This window comes from Fusarium venenatum (assembly GCF_020744135.1).
Source record: "Fusarium venenatum strain MPI-CAGE-CH-0201 chromosome Unknown EDB82scaffold_1, whole genome shotgun sequence".
NCBI lineage: Eukaryota > Fungi > Ascomycota > Sordariomycetes > Hypocreales > Nectriaceae > Fusarium > Fusarium venenatum.
In genome coordinates this window covers 9639409-9663064 of record NW_027072129.1, presented here as the reverse complement: position 1 = coordinate 9663064, position 23656 = coordinate 9639409, and the positions used below count along the sequence as shown (strand labels likewise).

Below are 23656 nucleotides of genomic sequence, written 5' to 3'. Positions count from 1 at the left end.
CCTATTATGGAGTCCTGTTGGCCCTTGACACAACAGTGTTTTTTTTTTCAACCCGCGCCGTAACCATAATGGAGCCGTCGCCAATATACGCGCTCTGAAACTGGTCCCCTTGGCAAACGATCTTGACCTGGTGACTAGCGTCTAGCGGTCAGATAAATTCGCCCGATCGACAGGCTTTTTCATAATGGTTGACATGTTGATGTGATCAAAACCCCGCTGTTGGTGATACCAACTAGGATCCTTGTCGCTAGCCGTCAGTGCCACACTCATTTTAAGGAGAAGCGTCTCTTGAAACTCGAGGGACCGCCAACGGATGAGAAGAGAGAAGCACTGTAAAATGCTTGGAAAATCGTGGTATCATTTAGGAATCGCCAGGGTGTGGTTGCTCACCGCGCCTGTAACCACGCCATCTTGCCCGGGGCCGGTTTGGGCTTACAACTACCCTGGCAAAGAATTGAAGAACAAGGCCATGTCTAACCCCTGCCTTGATGGATTTCATACGGTGTTCATGAGCTTCATGGAGATATGCCCTGTATTTGTGCCCTGTGTTGGCAATCTCTTCTGAACCAAAGCCACGGTTTTACTGTGGCTGGCCAGGCTTCCTCGCTGTCCAGACATAGCTGCAGATGTGTTAGCTGGGTACGATAGCGAGCGAATTTGAAGGCTTACATATTGCAGTAAGTGTGGAACCGTAAAACACAGGTCTCACGCTTTGCTGTTGTACATAGCTCACGAACATCATCAGGCTTCCAGCCAAGTTTCTCAACCAGTGGTTTCAAGCTCATAGCTTCCAGGCTATGAGATAGTCCGATATTAAACCACCTGGCAATCTCCCGCTCCTGTCGGTCGGAAGACCAGGGGCAGACGTAGGCACGGATCACTTCCTGCTTCACATCTGCGAAACCTGTAGCTTCAAGCAACTGCCGTGTTTCTTGAGGCACAACTCTAGCAACGCGGTTGAATCGGTCCATCCCGTCAAAGAAAAGCTCTGCCCACTTCTCAAATGCGGAACTCTCAGGGCGCTCATCATCGTCACACCGGGGTGTCCAATCAACTTCAATGTGCTCAAAGAAGCCAACGCCTGGGGTCAAGTGCCTGATCAGCAGTTAGCAACAAAGCATGACCATGAATATTGACCTTACTTGAATACATTGCGGTATACTTGGGGCCACAGGTCTGTTTGGATACTTCCCAGTAACATCCGCATATGTATAAAATCGCAATCTGTGAATAGTGAGCCCCATAAGGGGTCCTCGATGTCATATTGCTTTGGCAATACTCCTGGAGGGATTCTGTCCTCGTCAGTAGAAGTTCCAGAAGAAAACGTCTTGTGAAGCCTTACAATGCTGGCAAAATCTGGTTTAGATCAACAGCCATTATCTGAGCATCTGGGAAACATCTAGATCATGTTAGCGGATGGCCCAAGTAGCGGTATATAGAGAAAACAGACTCTTCTGCCACGTTTATCGCCCATATGCCTGTTCCGGTACCCAGATCCATGATCCTAGGCGCTTTCCGTTTAAGTGTAACCTGAAGCGGCTGATCATCTCGAGCGAGAAGAAAAACCTTGTGGAAAATATCAAGGCGATTCAACTCTTCCTGAGGGTCGCTTATCAATACCGCATTTCACCATCTTGAGGGTTGGCAACTCACCGAATCAATGGGAAACAAGTATTTGCCGGGTTTCCAGGACCCGTAGAAACGGCCATGCTGCCATATACCATCTTCGAGGTACCTCCTCTCTGTCCCATTCACACTATAGTCCAGAAAATGAGCTCGATTGATCTCCAAGAGGCACATTGTGAAATCTAGCGTACCTGTTTTGTGGAGGCATTACTGCCATGGAGGAAATTGTGAAAGGTCCCACGTTTTGTCTGGGGTCAGAGTAAACCACGAAAACCAAAAGGCAAGACAACAGCACAAGGTGGCTTGGCTGTGGTAGATAACGCACGCAATCTGGTCTGCGTGTTCGAATCCAGGATGAGCGAAGTTTCTAGTGATGGTGGAGAATATGGCTGCAAGTGTTAGTAGATGAACGAATGTAATAAGCTAAGATCCACCAAATGGAGGATGTATAAGAAAAATACAACGTGAATATTTATCGGGTGAAGGACAAGATGAGGAACGGACGCTGAACGCCAGACACCGTATGAAGAGATGGACACCCGCAGCGTGTATTATTTGTGTTCTCAGGAAAAGGGCAGCCAGTTTCGTAGGCACCACGGGGCCTCAATGGGCTGTTTCAACGACTTGAGGATCACCCGGGCATGGACCCTAAAACGGCCCAAAGAAAACCAAACAAGATCAACAGCTGGCGAAACACAGCAGTCATACGCCACTGTTCCGCGGTGGCCTTGCGAACGGTATACAGAGTGTTGATAACCAACAGTTGAGTCGAGTAACAGCCCATTGGTAAAGCATGATTGTAAGGAGAAAGAGAAAAAAGAAGCTCGAGAACGTCTCGTGTCCGCAGTCGATAGCATGAACACTCACTGAAATAAACACAGCTTCAAACTTGAGCTTATGTTGAGCTGGTCTCCGTGTAGGAGATATATTCGGGAGCCACCTAAGAAACGCCAAGGATGGTTGATAATGGGCCGTCGATTAATAGCAGATGTTTGAGCAGGTTGGCTCATGCGAATCGTCAAATTGACCGCAGGCGGAAAGTTGGCAGCAGATTTCTAGATGTTGGTCGGTTTCAAAGCTGTAAGAAAAATCTGTAATCCAAGAAAAGGCCTTGTTCGGCAGGTTTCAGTGTGAGTTTTCCCTCTCTTCACAATTCCGTTGGCTGAAGGAGCAGAACGTAAGGCGGTTTTGGTGGACGAAGACCAACCAGCCCAGCTAGGTTGAGTTGAGTTTGGGGATTGTAGGAGGGGTTTTTGTTCTCTTAAGCTTCTTTAGGAACGCGATCGACTAGACAATTGATATCCCGTCGATCAGAGATGTATGAGTGAAATTATGAAAATTCGCAGCTGAAAGCAGATAATCCCAATAGTAGAGAGTAAAAAAAAAAGGGTCGCGGTCGAGAAGGAAGCTGGAGAAGATGAGAGGAAGGTTGTTGATACTTATTGCTGTTGGCCGAAGTGTGGAGCTAGAGCTGGAGTTGGAGCGCAGGACAGAGTAGAACATGGATAAAGAAAGGCAAGGTAGGAGGTAGGTACAGCTAACCTAACATTATGGGAACTCCTGTCATTGACTTACAATGCGGTCACCAAGGGAAGGAAGGGAAAGGCAGGTACAGTCCGGTACAAACCCAGCCCAGGCACAGCGGTCGAGGTACAGGTACAGGCTCTACAGAGATGGACAGGCATTAAGGAACAGTTGAACGTGGGACCTGACCTGTGGGTGTGGCTCTTGAGGGTCCTCCCACCCATCCTTCCATCTTTTTTTTTTCTTCTACATCACACCCCCTTGCTCAGTTCAAGAGCTGTTGGTCGAGTCGAGTCGAGTCTTGATTGTTATTTATTTATGTGATTATCATCATGCGCCTCCAAATGTGGTTGAAGGTTTGTGTTACCATCCCTGAAGCATCGGACGAGTTGAAAGAGGACGTGGCATGAACTAACTAGAATAGATGGACACAGCAACAATAACTAATCAATCCATCCCTCCATTGCTATGCAGTAGAAAATGTGGCCAGGCTCTTACGTAGGTAGGTCTACTTCGTACAAGATGACCTTGGTAGGTACTAAGTATCGGAACAAGCAATTGACCTATCCACTGCCGCCCGCTCACCAGTTTCCATTCTAACCGACAATGCATTTGTCGACTTACCACTGGAATTCCCATCTGGGAAATCAATCTGTCAAACAACAATAGCCAGGGAGAAAAACGAATGCCTAACACTCAGCCAGGGGTGTGGCCGAATGGTAGGGCCAACCCGCCTCAACACCACAAGTCATCAGAGGCAGGGGGTAAACCAACCGCGATATGGCTGGACTGAAATGGGTACAGAACCTATTAGCTTTGACTGGACTGGCGGGGCACGATATGTGTATGAAGAGTAAGAACCACTAATATTAGTCCGCTATTTGTGATGCAAGGAACTTAACTTGCCTTGCCTACCCGTCCATACCTACCACATCATATTCTATAGTAACAGACTATACACAGTCTGGCTGACAGGTCCTGCAGCACCTGCATCGCATCGAGCTCTTTCACCGTATGCCTAGCTCGGCCTAGAGGACTAGAGTCCATGTTCGTGGCTTTGCCTTCGCTGGTCTCCAAAGTTGGCCTGTGACGTTGGTTTCTATGGTGGAAACGAGGTTTTGTTGTTTTGTGCCACTCAAAATCACATTAATATTCGGGGTCGTTTGTCTTTCCAAACTCCCGGTATGTGTTTTGGGCCGCGGTGTGACCTTGTTTCACCACTAGCATGATAGATCAGTGCCGGATCTCACTTGTCGGGCGAAACAAATTCCCAGGTACTTGGAACATTCTCTTATCTTGAGAGCCTTGATTTTTGTCTGTATTCTAGTCTCGATATATGGCTCATCTATCCTTTTGTCAGTCCGAGATAGCCATCCACCAGTCTCAGTACTATGGACGTTTACCGTTTGGTTTCCTCGTTCCCGTTGGTTCAATCACTTTAACCGCACCGCCATCAACCATTGATCGCTGTCATTGTGGAGGACAGGGTACCGCTGTTGGTCAGAAGCGCTGTGTTTCGGGGTAGGATACCGATACCCCTAGCCGATGGCGGTATTGTCTCTAGTGATCTTAGCATCAAACCAACAGGGAACAAGGGCCATGGAAGAGGGACTTGCTGTTTCGTTAGCTGTTGATCTGATAATTAGATGGATCGACTGATCTAACCCAGCGAAATGAGACCAAAATTCTCATGGGTATCAAACAGCTGGCTCATCATGTTCCACTCTGGTTTCGCCCAAATGACTTGACAGTCAGTATGTAGTAATCGATGTGAACTAGCTCCTCTATTCTTTTTTTCTAATCAAAGGTTTATTGACAATTAAACAACATGTAACTGGTCAATAGCATATTTGCTCGCGGACGCTGTCCCGTGTCAAATCTTATTGGGTGGCCTCCAATTTAGACAGGAATTTGTCTTGGATTATATGTTACTTGATAGGCCATTTTTGTCTCATGTCGCAGTAATTGGGATGTTCTAATGATTTAGTAGAGGTAGGTATGGAGGTACCCTTTCATGTCAATGGCAACGGTGGGAAGGAAGGAACATGGACCAGACCAAACTTGGTCCTTCCACCATTGGTGATCAGGTGATGCTGCCGTCAACTCAGAATGAACCGAAAAAGACTGCTCAGTCCAATTCTTTCTTTGCTATCCAAATCTTTTCACCTATCTCACTACAGTCCTTTACAGTCATTGCACATGGACCAGGTCAACCCGATGTCCTGGGTGACTTCCCTAGTGCCCGCCGCTCGCTCACTGTTCGCTGAGATGCACCGTCGCCGCCACCTACTGTATTACCCGCTTGTTACACTCTCTGGTTGCATGAAACCGCCATTTCAGGGCTTCCTTGCGCTAGAGGAATGCTTCGCCAAACTAGCGCCCAACCCCTGTCGCCCAAGGCTCGCTCTAAAATTGTTGGCGTTGGGCTCTAGCGCTATTGGCTCCATATCCTGCTACGGTACCCTTTTTGTCCCTTTTGGGTGTTCCTTCTCCATTATCATGTTCCTCTCTCCTCACCGATGGACCCTGGGAGTAACACAGTCAGATCGGATTCCTGATCAGGCATGTACATACGTGCCATTTGTCAGTAGACTGGAAAACTCGCTTTCAGCCGTTACACGACGGATAACTTGCGGAAAGTTCGCCAACATGACCAAATTTGTCAACTTGTGAACCTTCGGATGAGGTTATTACTACATCGTACGGCAACCGAGGCACTAACTCTAGCCTGAACCCATTCATTTTTTTATGGTTAGATTCTTTTCAATAATCTACTTGAGGATTAAAGCACATTAGAAAAGGAAAAACCAGCCCGGGGGATATAATTCATCGCCTGATCAACTTATTCTAGTACACATCCCGGTAACTCGCAGTCGATCTAAGTTATAGCCCTACTGGGGCACTACCCATTCTAACCAGCGCATCGGATTCGCAATGAGCCAAACTCTCGCAATTGGACCCATGGGGTCGTCATATCTTGGACTTCTCACCCATGGCCTGCATGCTAATCTGGCATTGTTGTGCAGCATTCTGCTATCATGCGTGATTCTCTGCTCTAGTCCGACTGGCTGGTCGTCTAACTTAACGAGTCATTCATTGTTATCGACGTTCAACCGGCAACAAAGGCAATGAGATCACAACGAAGCGTCCTGAGACCGGTATGACCATGTTAGGGACCAAGAAAAAGCAATATGTCTCCTTGTCACGTATCCAACATGAAGATGGACAGATCAACAACAACAACAACAACAACAACAACAACGCACACAGATCCCTACATCGTACTCAATCTACCAGCCCCTGATCTATAGATTCTGGGGTCAGCAGTTTCCGTGGTGAAGATCTGTTGCTTTTCTTCTTGGGTGACTCCAATATGGGGCATTATGCTCGCTTCAACTTGTTCACAGCAGCCCTCTTTCAAAGTTAGCACGCATTAAAGGCAACCCTCAAGTGGTTACTGGACCTTCCATCGCCTGCAATGTCTCTTACGACTTGCTGCTTTTGGTGCCAGGCAGTTCGGCCAAGTGCTGTAAGGGACGGCAGTTCCCCGAACTCGACTCATGGCCGCTCTGAGTCCGACGGGCAGGCAGTCCCCCCGAGTTCCCATGAAATGGCACCAATCAGAGCCCACGATGGGTTTGCGCAAGGTGTACGGAGTAACATCATGCAAGTTCTCAAAGAGGACAAGATGAGGGAGGACTGTTAGTTACATGCATCCCTGACCCTGCCTGCTCCCACGCTAACCAAGATTACCAGAGGATTGGGTCAGATATGTTCTTTCTTTGCATAGATCCCACTGAACCTGCACCGACAAGTTTTGAAGTCGTGCAACCAGCCATTCGAGTCTATGCATAGTTTGAATAAAGGGCAAGCATATATCATGTTCCCAAATTTACACTTCCAATCTAAATACTCGGAGGTATAGCCCCAAATCAACATTCCCACTTCCATAATTACTCAACAGCATACTGAGTGGTACTCATGGAATCCACCTTGTGACAACTCCATGGATGGGAAGGAACCCACGCTACCCGTACTAGCGTTTCTACAGTGCAAGCCTTCGGAAACGGAGTTACAAAAAAGGACAAGTCGACCATTGTCGGGCAGAGTAGCCTTTTAGCACCATCACCGAGCGTGGACCCAGTCAACTACAGCATATTCTACACGAATTTCTTAGCTATACTTCAATTCACAGGTTGCACTGCTTAGTTCTACCATACGTTCCATAGGCACGAAGTTGCAGCCCATACAACAAGCACCAACTGGGCCCAAGCTACCACCAGCCACAGAACACAAGATAGCCAACCAAGCGAGCGTGTCAGACCACTGAACAGTCAAGATATCGTCTATTATTGGGACAACCACCATGATTAACTTCAATTACCCATTCAACATGGAATGGACGTGTTACCCTTCACCGCCTCTATCCCCGAAAACACAGGGAGGGGAAAGGGTGACTGTGTGTGTGGAAGTCTCTGAGCTTATCTATGCGTAAGGTGATTGATACGAGACGAAAGTTAGCTGGCACCTTATGAGCCTACTAAGGACTAGGCCGTACCGTTCCCTCGGATCGCACTACGTACCCAGAGTCTGTACTGCGCTGTACCTAGGTGTAGTAGAGTGCCTGCAGCATCTGTTCAACATACTAGAATTGTGACAATGGGGCCCACGAGTCATTGCTGCCTCTGAACACAAGAGCTGATAGTCTGTGAAATTGGCGTGATGCCGTCTGGTATTTACCGAGCTCAAGCGCAATTTTCGTCTTGAATGACTACGACGAACACATTTCCGGCTGGTTGCCTAAGCTGTTTATACTCGAACGGTACAAGATACTGGCCATTGTCGCTGATAAAGAGAGTACTGTACATGTAGTATGTATGTCTGACAAACCTTGTACATATTTGGTCTCCAATATCCTGTGGATTATTGACACGCTGTCGTCTGACGGGGCCAGCAAGCATCTTATCAGCAGCCTAATGATGCCGAAATTCGATTTTCGTTCTCATTCATGCAGGGCGAGTATGCAATATACGATGGGGTGAGTCTGCCGCCCCTGGCTGAGACCTTCTCACCACTATGAAACGGTGTGTGTACAATAGAGTACATGTACGTACCCCGGGAAGTGAGGCCAGCCACAATCCCTGTTGTCCGTGCCGCTTTGGTTAAAGACCCGACCCGTCCCAGACTGTCGGGTCGAAATATGGGGTCGGTGAAATTGAACTTGGTAAGACAAGACAGACAACCTTGGACTTGGGGTTCAGCACAAGCACAGGAATTGCGATGCCAAGACCGCATAAGGAAGGATCGGTGCTGCACGCTGTTGCGGTTCATAGCAAACTTACCTAGGTACCTTGCTACATGAAGGTGATAACGGTTTTGCATATGCCCACCTGTTCGGGTATGCTCAGCGGTCCGCAATCTCATTACCGCAAAACCCTGGGTAGGATGTGATGTTCGGCTGGCCAAGGCTCACTTACGCAGAGCACAGACGAAGACGAGATCCTTCGATCCCCAACGACGCAATGATGCGCCGAGAAGCGTTGTCCAGCTGATCTGACAGGGTCTCATTCATTTCGTCGAGCCAACAAGACACAATAATTGGTGGCTGCATATCACTTCTGGCCCCAGCCCCCGGGCCCGACCCTAGTTTGGGTCTGCGCGCGTTCTCACTCACTTCACTTCGTCCTTCAATCCCACCGCTACGGACCAACAGCATAGCCCTAACTCTACACGGGTTAAGCATGATCCACTTGACAAGGCACAAAGCAAAACACGAGTCGTTTTGAAGGCGGCCATAGCCATCTAGTCGAGTGAAATCTGTCGCTCGACCTCCTACGTCACCCGCAGCTTGTGTTGGTTGCCAGTGAGTATGTTGCCGGCTTTGGCTCGGCAGAATGCACATTATTCGCTTTCTTTTAATACTTTAAATGAACACAGCAGCCACTCGGAAGCAAATCAACGCCACTACATTGGGAACCAGTTATAAAATCATTTCTTTAAGAGTGACCATGTTATCCTAGGCATACTATCTTGACCTATGAACATGGTAGCGGGGGCAAGGCCTCCAACCGTAACGTGGGCGGGTATTAAACATCCTGATATGATGGTCCCAGTCTGTTGGCCGCAAATTGCGCCGTTCACGGACTTTACTAATGCCTCGACGTGTGCACACATGACCTGTGGCCCATCTTCGCGACCTTGAGTTGCTTTAATTCACTCACTGGACCCCTTCTCGGTTGCTGTTGTTTTGGTGTTGGCTCGATATACCACGTCAGTCTTGAACTCAGAGCCCAGAACCGTGGCATTCCATGCGTGCATTGTCTTGTCCGCACTACCATTCATATTCACCAGTAGCCTTGTGGAAAACATACTCCTTGCCGTTGACCGTCAAGACTCCGTCTTTAAGTGTGCACTTCCTATAAACAGTATTGGTAAGCAAATATAGATTATTCGCACTCAATCCGGTGCAAAGCATGTCGATACATACCACTTGTTCTTGACACGTTGAACCTTGTCATACATGCACAGCATGATGTTGCCCAGTCCCTCGTCGTCAACATCATCATCATCGCGGTCATCCTCGGGATCATCAAGGTCCGAGTTAATAGCGTCGTCATCGTCTTCTTCATCGTCATCACCTCCGTCAAACGCGGCGGGTTGCTTTCCCTTGGCCTTGCGTGATGTTGAAGCTGACGAGTGTCGGGTGGCTTCCTTCAGGGGGACCATCAGGCCGCCACCCTCCATACTCTTAGCCTTGGCAAGGATCTGTTCGTGCAGCATGCGGTCGATCTCAACCCGTCCAAGTTCGCGAAAATCACCAGAAGCAGCCCGCTGCATCAGCACACCCTCGTAGTCGTCCACGTCGCCAGCACCGTCGGTCTGGCCATTCTGGATGTGGGGTTGACCATTGGAGGGGTGCTGTTGTTGTTGGTGGGCAGTTGCTGCGGCCATCTGCTGACGATACATCTGCTGTTGATGTTGTTGTTGCTGGGTCAGGTTCGACTGTTGGCCAGGCTGTTGCTGTTGATGATGTGTCTGTTGTTGCTGCTGCTGCTGCTGCTGCTGGCCCTGTTGGGGGTGTGGTTGTTGTTGCTGATGCAAAGCGTTGATCGAGCCTGCAGCACGCTGGCCATATTGAGCCTGCAATTGTTGGGCAGCGCGGGCGGCAGCCACGTTGTTCTTGTCGTTCATGTTTATGTTGGGGTTGGCGTACTGTTGATACGCCATCGGGTTACCCTGTAAACCAGGCTCTTGCTTGATGGGTACGGGAGACTCAGTCTTGACATAACTGCCTTCAGGCTTAACTCCATTCTGGACCTGGGGCTGGGCCATTCCTGGCAGAGAAAGGCCGGCCGGGTTGCCAGGATGAGGCGAAAACTGAGCCTGGGTATGAGTTTGAGCAGCTGCCATAGCAGGTGGTGCTTGTGCTGGAGGGGGGTCGGGCTTGGGATCCCAAGGAAACCCGGCGACATCAAGTTGGGTGAGCTTTCGCTGCCATCCCTGGTTTTGTAAACATGTCAGTTATCTATGGTTTCACCATGATACAAAAGTACAGCATAGATTCACGGTGGTGATAGAGGAGCTAGCAGAGATATCTTGGCGCTTGACTGCACAATTTCACTTGTGTAGCAGTGGGGTTATGCAGTGAGACAGCATTCCGCAGATCAAGCAAGATACAGTGTAATATGGCAGAGAGGATTGAAGGGAAGGGAACTTGTCAAGGCGGAATGCAGCTTGCAGCCTAGATGGATGACTGTAAATGTATGCTTGAGGCAGTGCAAGTGTAATACGGATATTTGTGCTGATGATAGGATGGGTCATTTGATGGATTCAAGTGGGGAGTAGTGAGAGGAATGACTGGGGAGGTCCAATCAGAAAGCAACGGGTGTCGGCGGAACGAGGCACAGGGCGGAAAGGCAGTCGCAGCAGGGGCCTTGGACTTAAAAGACCCAAATAGTGCTGTGTCGCCCCCTCCTCTCCCCCATAACCCACCCAACTTCCTCTGTTCGGTGCACTGCGCTCCGCTTTGACCACGATGCGACCTTCAACCTCTGGCTTTCTTTTGGACGGCGGGTTGCATCTAAGCAGTGATTCTTCTTTTTGAGGACACTTCCATCCATATGGGCAAACGAAAGGGTATGGGAATAAAGCAGAGCAGAACCAAATCGACACTCGTCTTTGTTGATGGCGAAGGCTTCTTCTTCCACCCGCCCGTCTCAGGTAATGGTAATGTTCAAGAACAAAGCAATGCGAATCAATCAAAACAACGACATAACGAAACCGCGCCTCTCTTACCTGTCGCAACTCCTCCAGCACAGACTCTTCAACGCCGCTCTCTTCAAAATCAACTCGTGAGCTGTTGACAACCTCGTCAATGATGGCCTTATAGACGCTGCCGACTGCCTGGTTCGACATGATTACGTCTGTTGTCCGAAACGATCGGTCGATTCGACTTGAAGGTTATCAAATGTTGGTCTCGTATCTTGGCTTTGATGGGTTTGCGCCGTCAAGCAAATACTGCCGTTATCGTCCTTGTTCTAGGCACGCTGGTGGCCTTGAAGTCGATGGGGGCAAGATGCAAATAGTCAATGCGGCGCGAACGGGAGCACTCCTTTCAGAAGAATAGTTCAAGCTTCTTCAGATCGCAAAGGTGAGTTTTATGGTTGATGACCGTACTTGGCGTAAGGTAGCTAGATGTAAGTAATCTAGTACTTGCGCTGCGTCTATCTGCGGAAGCGACGAGAAATCGGCCAAGGGATCAAAAATAACAAATCAATTCTTCACTTAACAAAACAAAAAAAGAATAGAAGCAATAAGTTTGCAGTAAATTGTCTACCGCGTTGCACGGGTTCAGAATACCGAAGCAAGGAGAACCCTTGTGCCAGGTCAGAATGCGGTTCGGTGCGGGTGCGGGTGCGGCTTTGTGATGTGATGTGCAGTGGGGAGAGTTGGCAGCCTCTGGTAGATTTCCGTTTCATCAATTGCTGAGCGTGCTGACTCAGCACTTTCCAGACCGGTCAACCTCCACTATCACTGGCTGGCTGGGCTTCACTGGCTGGCTCCGCTCACAGGGCTGTTGAATGTGACCTGAATCTTTCTTTGCCCAGGTTTTCTTTAATTAAGTAGTGCCTATCTAGGTATTGTTTGTTGTCTTGATTCAAGCTCAATGGTCGATCAAGATTGTTTCTTAGATTGTGCTGGAGGAAGAAGAAGTGGGCGTAAGTATATATCTCTTGGCCTTGAGCTATAATAATTCACTATTAAATTCCGACGGCTGTATTATTATTTCTGGATCGATTGGGCGACAAGTAGTTGTGAAGGTCTTTGATGAATGGACTTGCTAGTTGATTGAGGGTTGGAAGAGGAAGAAGTTACTGCTGTCTGTATGGCTCAACAGAAGCTTCTTTTATCAGTTACCCACATAGAGTTCAGGCAGCTGCCCTGTCACGTTTGTATGTATTAGGAAACTTGGTCTTAATGAGAGGAACTGTATAGCAGATTTTTGAATAATCAGACATATTAACTTTATTATTAAAATTTGTAATAAAATTGAGAAGCGTAGGCGAAAGCTGAAGGATCAAGAATGTAAAAAGATTGTTATTTCATTCTTCATTTGGTGCCTACGGAGTGTATATGTATATCAGACTTTCGCTTACAAGTTCATGCATTTCACCATGAAACAATTTGGCATATCCATTCCTTCCAAATAAACTTAAGCGACCAGTCGTCTCAGGGGATGCGCCTCGGTATTAAACACATACTCATCCAGGTTGATGAGGTCCGGATCGCTGAAGATGAGATAAAAGTACTTGAGCGTCTCGCCCATCCAAAACGATTCCATCGAGTCTACCGCGCGAGGCTTCTCTCCTGCGACAGTCACATCCCATACGGCCGTATTCGCAAGCTCTGTTTTCGTCGTTTCCTCGATCGCCTTAAACATGGTCCACGCGTGTTCAGTATACTCATTTTCACCTGTGACGCGGTACATCATGAAGACGCTCTCAATAGCCTCGGGACGGAGGATGTATCGACGGTCCGGAATACGAGTGAAGCCCTTGGGGAGGCGCTCGTCTTTTATGATGGCGTCTATTTGCGCATCGTCGCCCTCATTGATCTTGGCTTCCCTTAGAACCTCCTCCCTCCATCGTTTCTCGTCCCATTCGCATTGGTCCTTGGAATCACAGGGGACCATCATGAATGTCTCGGGCATGATGCCATGAGGAAAGGCCTCGTATGTATAGATGCAACCCTTTGCAAGCTTGGCTGCGGCGTCCACATCCTGCTGGCGATTGAACAGCCGTCCGCCCAACGCCAGCATACCCCCCAGAAAGCACACCAGATGTTGTCCTTGGCTCTCAAGCTCGAAAGAAGTGCCTCCGTCCTTGTCCTTGGCACGTATTTGTCCAGAAACGAGAATGTCTCTGTTTTCGGGCGTCATGGGTCGAAACAGGTTGAGTTCCAGTGCCGAGTCCACAGCTTTTTCGTACATGGTTTGGTAGACGGGTAGCTGACCACCCATCAGCGCCGCCATCTTGGGTAGATATTCGTAGACGGAATCAGCCATGGCACCAAGAGTGAAGATTGTTCCTTGGTTAAAGATCTCACTCTTGGCATCAACAGTCAGAGGCCATTGGCCCGGGACCTTGGTCGAGTCTTGCTGTGCCGCTAGTAGGTCCATGATAGTCTGTGAAGCATCAAACCACTTGGGATCTCCCGTAAGTTGTGAAAGTCGAGTGAGCTCCATACACAAGCTTCCAATCTCGGCAACGAGAACTCCGCCGGCGACCTGATTGTTGCCTTGGCCAGCTTCGTGGAACTTCCAACGCGTGATGGGCATGTGGTTTGGTGTGTCGAAAGCCTTGTATATCATCTCGCCGACCTGGACTGCCTTGCGGAGCAGACGCATGTCTTCACTCAGCTCAAAGGCGGCAAGAAAGCCGCCAAGATAGCGTATGTTTGTTTCAAAAATGTTGACTTCTTTGAGTTCCGTCTGAGTGAAGTCGATTCTATCCACGGCAGCAACGGCTTCCTTAAACTCGTCGTGCATGTCCATAATCCAGAGGGTATCGAGAGAGTCAACGAGAGTAGCAGCCCATCCACCGAATGGGTTGGCCTGGCCAGCCGAGACGGGGCTAAGTTCATCAGCCATCCAGGCATGCTTCTTGTAAGAGTTCCAACATCTTGAAAATGTGGCCTTGACTGCCTGCTGACGCTCGCGTCGCAACTCAGCAGCACTTATGCTAAAGTCGGGGAACGTAGCCTGGACCTTGGGGTAGGTAACGGGAGGGGAGGTAGGCAGTGGTTGTGAAGCTGTGTGAGGATAGTTGACCTTGACAGTCTTCCAGTAGTAGTTATCATCCTGGTCTTGCCTCCACAAGGAAGCCTTTACGGGCCAGCCGTGCTTTTGGTTGTGGTTGTAGGGGCCGTGTCCATATCGGGGGCCAACGTATTCAGGGGTCTTACCAGCCCAATAGCAGAAGAGGATCAGGGTTGATAGGCCAACGACTAGGACGAGAGCTCTGCTACGGAGGAGCATGATAAATGGTAAAATGGGCCCGTGGAGACGGGGGGAGGGGATGAGGAAGCAAGAGGATGCAATGATAGTTGCAGAAAAAGGTTGTGGCTTGTTCTTCCGCCTAACTCTCTCTTTTTTTTTTCGATGATGTAAAGACACGCCTGGGCTGAATTCCTCCCTAATCTTACCTACTCACGACTTCTTGTGTCTTATCTTGGAAGCGTTGTTACGATTGGCATGCTCTGGTAATGAAACAGCTTGGCATTTGTTGCATTCAATATTGACCCCACCAAGTTAACAGGGACATGGCATGTACCGACATACCTTGAACAAGGTGGAGGATACTTTGGATACTTTTTGCTTCAGGCTTAGCTTTAGGCCCTTTTTTAACCTGTCCTACGCTAAATATTTGAACACAACCAACACACTGTTAAGAGTCGTTGTTCATACGGTAACATCAAACCAAAATTATATGTAGAAATACAGTGTTAATACCTGAACTCGCTCGTTAGCATCGTTTGGAAACTATCTGAGAAATCGATTGATAAAGCAATATCTACAATACTCTTATTGAAATTCTTACACCCGCAAAGCGCTCAAATCTATATTGAATAATTGTGCTAAATTGCCCTCTTTCAAGCGTGGCTGAAAAGTGACTTTGTTAACCCCCACTTCACTTGTCTCTACCTCTTCTGCACACTTTTATACCTTCTGAGACATTCTGTATTCGTTCACCATCCAGTGACATTTTTTCCTTCATATCAACAATACTCCGGCCCGCTAACATGAGATGCAGCTGTCCATCTATAGCGGGACTGTTGATTTCGATGGCCCCATGTTTGGGTAGCACAGATCCTCTGCATGTCGCCTATTCGAGCGAGTAGAAAAGGTTAGAGAGCCCAGGGCAGGGTAGTCAGTTGCATCGGAAGGGCTCACCGCAAGATGAACGATGGAACATCAAACCCTATGTTCTGTGACTTCTGCTAGAGCCACGCCGCTTGGCCTTTGAGCTTCAGACTATCCCTGTTATTGAGAGGTTTCCGTTACTACGTGACATAGAACCCATGAGATGCGAGAGTCTTCACATATAACATCCTATACCAAAAGGGGCCGTAATTCTAAGCCATATTGAAATCTTTCTAGAGCTAAATAGGCTTAACAATGAGCTGTTGGTGAAGCTAGCAAACGTAACAATCCATGAGTACAAGCTTTGCGCACCCCTGTAGCAACCATATTGCTGTTCTCAAGATGTCTACTGGTACCGATCCTTAAACTAGAAGGTCATAGCAACTTGCCACACGGGCCTTTTTCTCAGTTCCTTTACCAGGATCTTGCATTGCCATTGATCAATCTGCCGAGTATACAGGCATGTGAGTGTGGAGAGAAGACACTTTGTGCTAGTGTAAAGACTTGAATTCATGACACGCAACCCGACTTCACTCGTCCATATCGGTTCCGGATAGACACTCATTGTTCTGGGTCGGACCTAAGCTCTGTTGCTCTAAAGAACACGAGCGTCATTATCAGAAAGCTAGATACTCAGTAACATAGCTCAGTCTAGCTCACGAATTGCAGTGGGAAGTTAGAACTTTCACGAGCGGCTTTCAAAACCAATAGATGTTTCCTATCTCTCAGATTTGACATTTGTTCATGGAAGAGTATTGTATCTCATGGTAATCTTCACCAAATCTAACCTGGTAACTCTATACGCCCTGACCCTGTCAACTTCCTGGCTTGCAGATGCCAACTGCTTTGTACGACAACCAACACAATAACGATATGATGTCAGAAAAGTTAACCACTTGAAACATAAGAAATCAAATCAATAATCCGGTTTCTGCTATCTAGACCAGACTCTTAGGCTGTTTAATTTTATACCTCAAAGCTTCTTCCATTTCTTAGTAGACAATAAAGGTTTATAGTATAAAACCGTGAGATCGACTGACATCACGTTAGGAGTAAAGCTGTGTCTGCACTCTATGGACCAATGCCAGAGGGGTAAGGCACATTGTCACCAATGACTGAAGTGGTGATACTCAGTTACCGTTGCAATTGGGGTGAACATGAAATATCAGAACCCAGTATTATTAACCCATGAAACAATTAGCCATCGGACTGGATAATACAGCAACCACAACGCTGAATATGCCTAGTAGGTTCTTGCTGTGTACAGTCGAGGACCCAAAGATCAAAAGCCTGAGCAGCACATAACTACTGAGGTAGAAAATGCCAAGTGTACCTTTGATGAACCAGAAGGGCAACCATTTGATTGTTGGTGATAAAACCTGGCTCGGCATCATGATCTTCTCTGTATTAGATAGAAAATCGCAAGATACACTATCAAGACTGTCGTGATATTAATCACTGCTTAGGAGACGCGATGGTCTACTTCCTCGTTGTTAGCTGTACCACATGAAGCAGGATACTGGTAGAGACGTCTCTATTTTTATTTAAATGTAAACGTACCGAACAAGATGATTGTCGGTAGTAGTCTTGTCTTGTGACAAGCTATCTATTCCTACAAAAGAGCAGCGCAGGAGTGTTACCCTAAAGTACAAAAGTATCGAGAACAGCAGGTCTACTTCAGTAAGGTCACAAGGCTACACCATCCAGACAGATAGTTAATGACACTCAGTTAAAGAATGGGTGAAGGCAAGGACCTCGTCCATTCGCTGGAATAACAGTTGGAGCAAGACTTCGAAGGAAGGGCTGAGTCACTGAAAACGACTATGAGTATTTGTAATGAGTGGTAGCAAGGCAGGATAGTAACGGACGGTGCAATTGTTCTTTCAAAATTCCAGTATACCTCCTCCAACTACCTGCTTGGCTGTCCACTATTAAAAAGGCCCATGTAATGGCTAGCATGATGGAACTCCCGTGCAGCTCAACTGCATGTTAACTCGGCATACCTCTCTATGCGTGCATGATGGCCTTCAGTTGGCTGGTCCACGTTGAGTCAAGGGTCATTTGTTAAATAATGCTCTTGGCATTTTAATTTCAGTTGCATTTCAATTGTAATTCCTTTTCCATATAAACAAGTTCCAAACGCCCAATATTAATCCAGGTAGCACACCATCCAGGCTGCTACATGCTCATAAAAATTCCAATGCAATGTGATGCGGTGCGATACAATACGCTCATCATGATTCGTGACCAATCCATTCGTTCGTCCCTGCGTGGAGAAGCACTTTCATACCACGAGCAGAAGGGTAGGAAGACAACCCAAACTCCGTGCTTCAAATACAGAGACCCAGATACCAGTGAAAAGGTCATACCTACCGTTGTCCAGTGGGTACTGGTATTTATCGGATCGTCATCTGCTTGGCCATGGAAGCCTTGCTAGAAGCACCAGAGGAACCAATGCTGGCTGTGGCACCGGCCTTCTTCTCGAAGATCTTCCAGAACTTGAGACTCTCATCAGCAGCTAGTGAGTTGTTAGCAAAATGTTCGAATGCTTCCGATGTGAATGAGTAAACTTACCAGCAGTAGCAAGCATCTGACCGTCAGGGCTGAGGCAGCTGTGGAGGACTCGGCTCTCGTGAGCAGGGATCTCGACAGTTCGGACAAGAGTAGGGTAGCTCCAGATGCTTAGAGAGTTGTCGGGGAATCCGCTTGAGCTGACAATCTCACGGTGGTGAGGGCTCCAGCGGAGAGAAGTAACCTGAGAGCCAGTGTCGATGCTGTTGACGCGAGCACCCGAGGTGGAGTTCCAGAAGTGGATGTGGCGATCGTAAGAGCCGCCACCAGTAGCAAGGAGGTTCATGTTCCAGGGGCACCAAGAGAGGGCCTTGACGGCAGCCTTGTGGTTGGTCTTGGTGAACTTGGGGACAGACAGAGATCGGGCATCCCAGATGGAGACGAGGTTGTCGTTGCCGCCAGTAGCAAGCTGAGCACCATCGGAGCGCCACTCAAGACCGCAAACCTCGGAAGTGTGGGAGATGAGCTCGGCAACCTTGTGTTCGGCGATGCGAACATCGTGATTGTAGACAAGACCACTGCGGGCACCAGTGGAGAGAAGGTGCTTGTTCCAGCCCATAACACCAACGCGGGTGTCATGACCGAACATGCTTCGGATCTTCTGACCCTCAGCGACATCCCAGATCTGGACCTCGCCGGTTCCGAGACCAACACTGACATAGGCACCATCACCAGACCACTTGACGCTGCTAACGTAGGTGTCGGGGGTGGTCTCGAGGAGACAGCTGACGCTACCTTCATCCGCAGACCAAACATAGACGTTGCGCTCAAGACCGATGGCAACCTGGTTGCCAGAGCTCCAGTCGAGCAAGTTGAGGTAGTAGTCATCAACGAGGCCAGGAGCGTCAAGAACACGTTCAGGGGCGGTGGCGATGCGGCGGCGGATCTGGGCAGAGGTTGTGGTGGTGGACCTGAGAGGTCGGTTGTATTGCTGTCGCAAGTCAATGGGTTTGGAGGACTCAGGAGCGGCGGGCTTGAACTCGAGGATACGAGTGTTGAGGCTCACGCCGCAGGCGTTGGCAAGGGAGTCTTGGTAAGCAACAGTGTTAGGGGAGGGTCGAGAGTAGTTGTCGGGCTCATCATCATCGTTGATGTTCAGGCTCTCAAGAGCAGCCAGAGCCTCGTCAGCAGCGGCGGAGAGGACATTTGAGCTCTCAATAGTGTTGGTCTTGGATCGTTGCCTGTCGGGAACATCCAACTTGCCAGAGCCAGCATTGGAGATGGCAGAGCTGGTACTACGGTTAGGGATGAATCGATCACCGGCATAGTTTATGGTAGTCTTGGCAACCTTGGAACGGACACCCTTCTTGTTTGAAGGTGTCTTGCTGCTGCCAGTGCCGGTGAGAGTGTAGTCGGAGACGCCGAGCTCAAGAGCCTTGCGAGGAGTATGAACAACACGGGCGATGTTGGACTTGGGGGAGTCGCGGTGAGAGGATGTGGTAGATCGAGCGAGGTGTGCCATGAGGTTACCGCCGTAAGTAGAACGGCCGGATGGCCTGAAGTCATTGCTTGACTGTCTCTCGGGGGTGAAAGGAGAAGAGTTCAGGTTGATAGGCACGTTGGTGGTCGATGCCTGCTGACGGGGAGAAGGGGTCAGAGGCATCCGTCCGCCAGCGGTACGGGCTGTGAAAAGTCCCTTGTGGGACTTGACAGGAGTTGACAATGTCACTGAAGCCATTGTGATATACTCGAAATGATACCTGTATAGACAAGTGGGGTAGGTGTGACGTGCGTGTAAGTGGGACTCTGAACGGGTAACCGAAAGCTGGGCCAAGGTACCGAGCCTCGATAGAATCGAACGAGTTCCAGAACACTTGGTAAAGGGTACCTAACGATTGGTATTCCTTTATTTTGATGAATGTTCGATAAAAATCGAAATTGCCGTGATCAAGATATAACGAAGCGGGAAGGGCGATCAAATGGCCTTAGCGATAGGATCTAGCGAACTTTGGATATTTCTTGAAAGAAGGGATGGAACAGGAGTCTACGATAAAACATAAGACTCTAGTGGATCAAGAAGGTTGCTTGAGGAAAAGAGGTTTGGAGACGAACGGTGATTGTGAGGAGAGAAGCAGTCGCAGAATGAAGCCCATAACGGATACCTTTTATTTACTTTGTTCTCGCCGTGCATCTGGCCGGGCAACCACTATGGAGTGGTCGGAGCTGAGTTGCTCCCGTTCCGCGGCCGGGCCAACGCAGACGAACCAATTAGAATATTGAAATGAAGCCGCTCATCAGACTATCCTTGTCTGGTTAGGAGCTGCAGAAAGTTTGAGATCTTAACGTCAGGGTACAGAAAGTAGAAGACAGGCTGCTGCTTTGTTGCCCAAGATAGCGGTCAACTTATTATGTCGCCCCAGACATGGAGTTATATTTTCTGTAATCCCAATGTCTGGGTCAAGCCTGAGTGCCACTGAACAAATTTCCTCCTAACTTGGACGCGGCTCCTCACCAACAGGGGGCCCTTCTCACTTGATCGACCATCACCAACTGCATCTAACATTTATCGCATTTCCATCCACCCTCATATTCACGTCTCCAAGGGTTAAGAAAAAAGAACTTCCGAGGCAGCGAGAGTGTACGAGACGAATATATAGTAGGTAAGTTTATGCCATCTGAGCCCACATCCTTAGATTATTTATTTTTTGTAGCCTAAAGCTCAGAGGCTAGTCATTCTGTTGCCCCCCTAACCAAAGTCCCCTTCCATTGCACTTTTCCCCCCTTCCATCTCAACGGCAATTCACACAACGTCGTGACATGCGCAGATAACGCCACAGATCGTTTACAACCCAAGAAAGCCATGGCCCAACCTTCGACCCCCGGACAGTCCATCTTTGGCGGGCCTGTCGTCGCAACAACGCAGACTTTTGGCGCCGGCAACCAGGCGTTAACGGCCACGACTTCGCTGCAACCAACGCCGCCTTCGGCAGCGTCCTCCAACAATACATACATCATGCCAAACTCCCCTGCAAAAGGCCGCAGCGTCGCTGATGGATACCGCCCCAAAGTCACCCGCACGCTAGGCCAGAGACCCGCTTGTCTAGTCAATGCTTCAGTGACGTATTGCGGAAACAATCAGATATACGCTTTTGGTGGATTCGACCAGTACACCGATGAAGTGTACAATCACGTACTACGGCTGGACCTCGTCAGCCATCAGTGGAGCCTCGTCGACAATTATGGCGACATTCCCGGGGTGCGAATGGGTGAGTTGTGCGATGCGACAACAGAAATCACAATCACTAACACACAACGTACAGGACATACTGCGACCTTGTATCAAGGAAACAAACTCCTAGTCTTCGGCGGCGAGAACGAACATCGAACCTATCTATCAGACCTCATCGTATTCGACCTCAAAACTGCGCACTGGACGCAACCACTCGTCTCGGGCCCCATACCCAAAGGCAGAGCAAGACATGCCGCTGTCTTGCACGAAGACAAGCTTTTCGTTATTGGTGGCATAACAGGTCAGAACAACTACGTGTTGGACGATATTTGCTACCTTGACTTGAAAACATTCACCTGGTCCAAGTCATGGCGCTTCGTTGGAAGATTCGATCACTCGGCATACATCTGGAGCGATCGCGTTTGGGTGTTTGGAGGTCTGAGTGAGGACATGGACAAGATTAGCGATCTGTGGTGGTTAGATTTGAAGGGAAGCCCGCAGTTTGACTCTCGGCCTCCAATGGGCCTCTTCGACCGGGATTCTATGTCAACCCGAGCTAGCAACTCTCCACGACCTCCATACACCATGCCACAGGCTCCTGTTGTTGGCGCCTCAGGGTATGCCGCCAACTCCCGAACCGCCCAGGTCAACCCACCTTCGCACCAGTTAAAGACGTATGCGCCCTTGGCCCCAGGATCCATATCTGCGCTTAAGTTCATGTCTGGGCCGTCGGTTCCATCGCAGGGCTCTGGTCTTCACTACCACGCCTACTCATCTGGTACTCTTATTGATTTCGTGACACCTGCCGCCACTCTCACATCGAGAGAATGTTCCCTGTCTGCATTAGACTTGAGTACTCTTCGTTGGGCGAAGCTGGCTGGGGGACGAGAGATCTTCAAAACGGGCTACAGGTGGCATTACTGCTGTATGAACGAGAATGGGACCAAATCTTGGCTACTGGGATGTCCAACAGACCCTGCTGCGACTGACATAGGACCCAATGGTTACGAAGAGTATCTCAGGTAAGTTTCAACACAATTTGAAACCGCACAGTGCCTGACTTTATTGAACAGTGATATCATGGAAATTGATCTCCGACGTTACGGCTTTCTTGGCGACAACTTGACACCAGAGCCACGGTCAGAGTCAAGACCATCTGCCACAACCAGACCCATGGATCAACCTTCCAAGGGGTTGGGTCCAGATCTTGCGAAACTCTTCAACCAGCCGCCCGAGACAGGCAGTGGAACTGATTTTATTATTACGGCACTGGCTGGTGATTATGAAGATGATGATACTCTTACTTCCAGCATGACTCGGAAGGACAAAACATCACAGAACCAGGGCTGGCTCTCAGCAGACGCACCAACCTCGCAGCCCATCCATGTCCATAAGCTCATATTGCAGGCTCGTTGGCCTCACTTTGCGCGCCTTTACAACGCTCAAATGGCTGAATTCCACACCAAGAAGATGCATATCCCAGAGCCTTATAGTGTAGTAAAGGCCTTCCTCTACTACCTCTATACGGATAGTATTCGTGGCACCTCAGAGACTGAAGGTGACGCTACCACCGCCCTATCTGACGTGGCGGGCCTTTTGGTCATGTCCAATATCTACAACATCCCTCACCTCCGCTTACTGTGCGTAAATCGTCTAGCCAAAGAGCTCGACGTCGACCATGCTTGCATAATATGGTACTGCGCGGGACTCGCTAACGAAGAGTGGTTGCGCAAACGAGCCGCAGGACTCTGCATGATCCATTGGGGTCGAGTTGTCCGTACTCAAGGCTTCATCCGCCTGCCACGTAGCGCACTTGTCGAGCTTTCCCAAGAGGTCGACATGGAGGGACGTGTTATTGGCGGAGAAGATCTCGAGTGGGATGGCATGGACGATAGTATGGGGCATGATGCTCGTAAGGAAAGTATTAGCAGTAACCAAACGCAGACAATTGAGGATGACGCCGACGATGACGAAGGCATGGAGATGAACTGAAGTTGAGTCACACAGGTACTTGTCAGCCATGATTAGGTAGAAATAGTAGATAGATATGCTCAAATAGATACCCTTTGCTGTCTCATCCGCCCTCACTTCTCAAGTTTGCTGTTCCTAAGAGAGGTAACATCTCCGATAGCACGGGTGCGTAATCTGGACCGGTCATTGTCGATCACAAAGGCTTAGTTACGCAGATCTCTCCACCACAACCCAGTCCACTGCAGCTGGAATAGACAAGTAGATCGGCGGCTCTCTTCGTATCACACAACTCCTGGTAGAAGATTTCTAGCCAAGAATCAAAGGCACAAGTTACTGGAAACTCAGACTGAAACAGAGTTATTCGCTATGACTGC

The 23656-nt window shown here is 48.9% G+C and overlaps 6 protein-coding genes across 6 annotated transcripts; 2 read left to right on the top strand and 4 right to left on the bottom strand.

Moving 5' to 3' along the window:
- Positions 1 to 580: 580 nt before the first annotated feature.
- EDB82DRAFT_521907 (methyl transferase) lies at positions 581 to 1800 on the bottom strand (the record flags this gene model as incomplete). Its single annotated transcript, XM_025737142.2, has 6 exons — positions 581 to 620; positions 670 to 1095; positions 1143 to 1292; positions 1343 to 1399; positions 1451 to 1599; positions 1654 to 1800. The coding sequence occupies 6 exons, from the start codon at positions 1798 to 1800 to the stop codon at positions 581 to 583; spliced, it is 969 nt and encodes a 322-aa protein (XP_025588047.2).
- Positions 1801 to 5305: 3505 nt separating this feature from the next.
- On the top strand, positions 5306 to 6412 carry EDB82DRAFT_491915 (uncharacterized protein). The gene has a single exon (XM_065608398.1). The coding sequence runs from the start codon at positions 5350 to 5352 to the stop codon at positions 5821 to 5823; it is 474 nt and encodes a 157-aa protein (XP_065465911.1). The 5' UTR covers positions 5306 to 5349; the 3' UTR covers positions 5824 to 6412.
- Positions 6413 to 9416: 3004 nt separating this feature from the next.
- EDB82DRAFT_102125 (transcription factor IIA, alpha/beta subunit) lies at positions 9417 to 11747 on the bottom strand. Its single transcript, XM_065606955.1, has 3 exons — positions 11446 to 11747; positions 9638 to 10650; positions 9417 to 9566 (listed from the first exon to the last, which is right to left on the bottom strand). Exons 1-3 carry the CDS (start codon positions 11563 to 11565, stop codon positions 9482 to 9484), a joined length of 1218 nt encoding a protein of 405 aa, XP_065465910.1. The 5' UTR covers positions 11566 to 11747; the 3' UTR covers positions 9417 to 9481.
- Positions 11748 to 12661: 914 nt separating this feature from the next.
- Positions 12662 to 14889, bottom strand: EDB82DRAFT_491909 (glycoside hydrolase). Its single transcript, XM_025737209.2, has one exon. It carries the CDS (start codon positions 14684 to 14686, stop codon positions 12863 to 12865), a length of 1824 nt encoding a protein of 607 aa, XP_025588053.1. The 5' UTR covers positions 14687 to 14889; the 3' UTR covers positions 12662 to 12862.
- Positions 14890 to 17576: 2687 nt separating this feature from the next.
- EDB82DRAFT_491907 (WD40-repeat-containing domain protein) lies at positions 17577 to 20242 on the bottom strand. Its single transcript, XM_065608397.1, has 2 exons — positions 18149 to 20242; positions 17577 to 18092 (listed from the first exon to the last, which is right to left on the bottom strand). The coding sequence occupies exons 1-2, from the start codon at positions 19818 to 19820 to the stop codon at positions 17968 to 17970; spliced, it is 1797 nt and encodes a 598-aa protein (XP_065465909.1). The 5' UTR covers positions 19821 to 20242; the 3' UTR covers positions 17577 to 17967.
- Positions 20243 to 20759: 517 nt separating this feature from the next.
- On the top strand, positions 20760 to 23600 carry EDB82DRAFT_101985 (uncharacterized protein). Its single transcript, XM_025737231.2, has 3 exons — positions 20760 to 21348; positions 21403 to 22333; positions 22385 to 23600. Exons 1-3 carry the CDS (start codon positions 20943 to 20945, stop codon positions 23301 to 23303), a joined length of 2256 nt encoding a protein of 751 aa, XP_025588055.1. The 5' UTR covers positions 20760 to 20942; the 3' UTR covers positions 23304 to 23600.
- Positions 23601 to 23656: the final 56 nt, after the last annotated feature.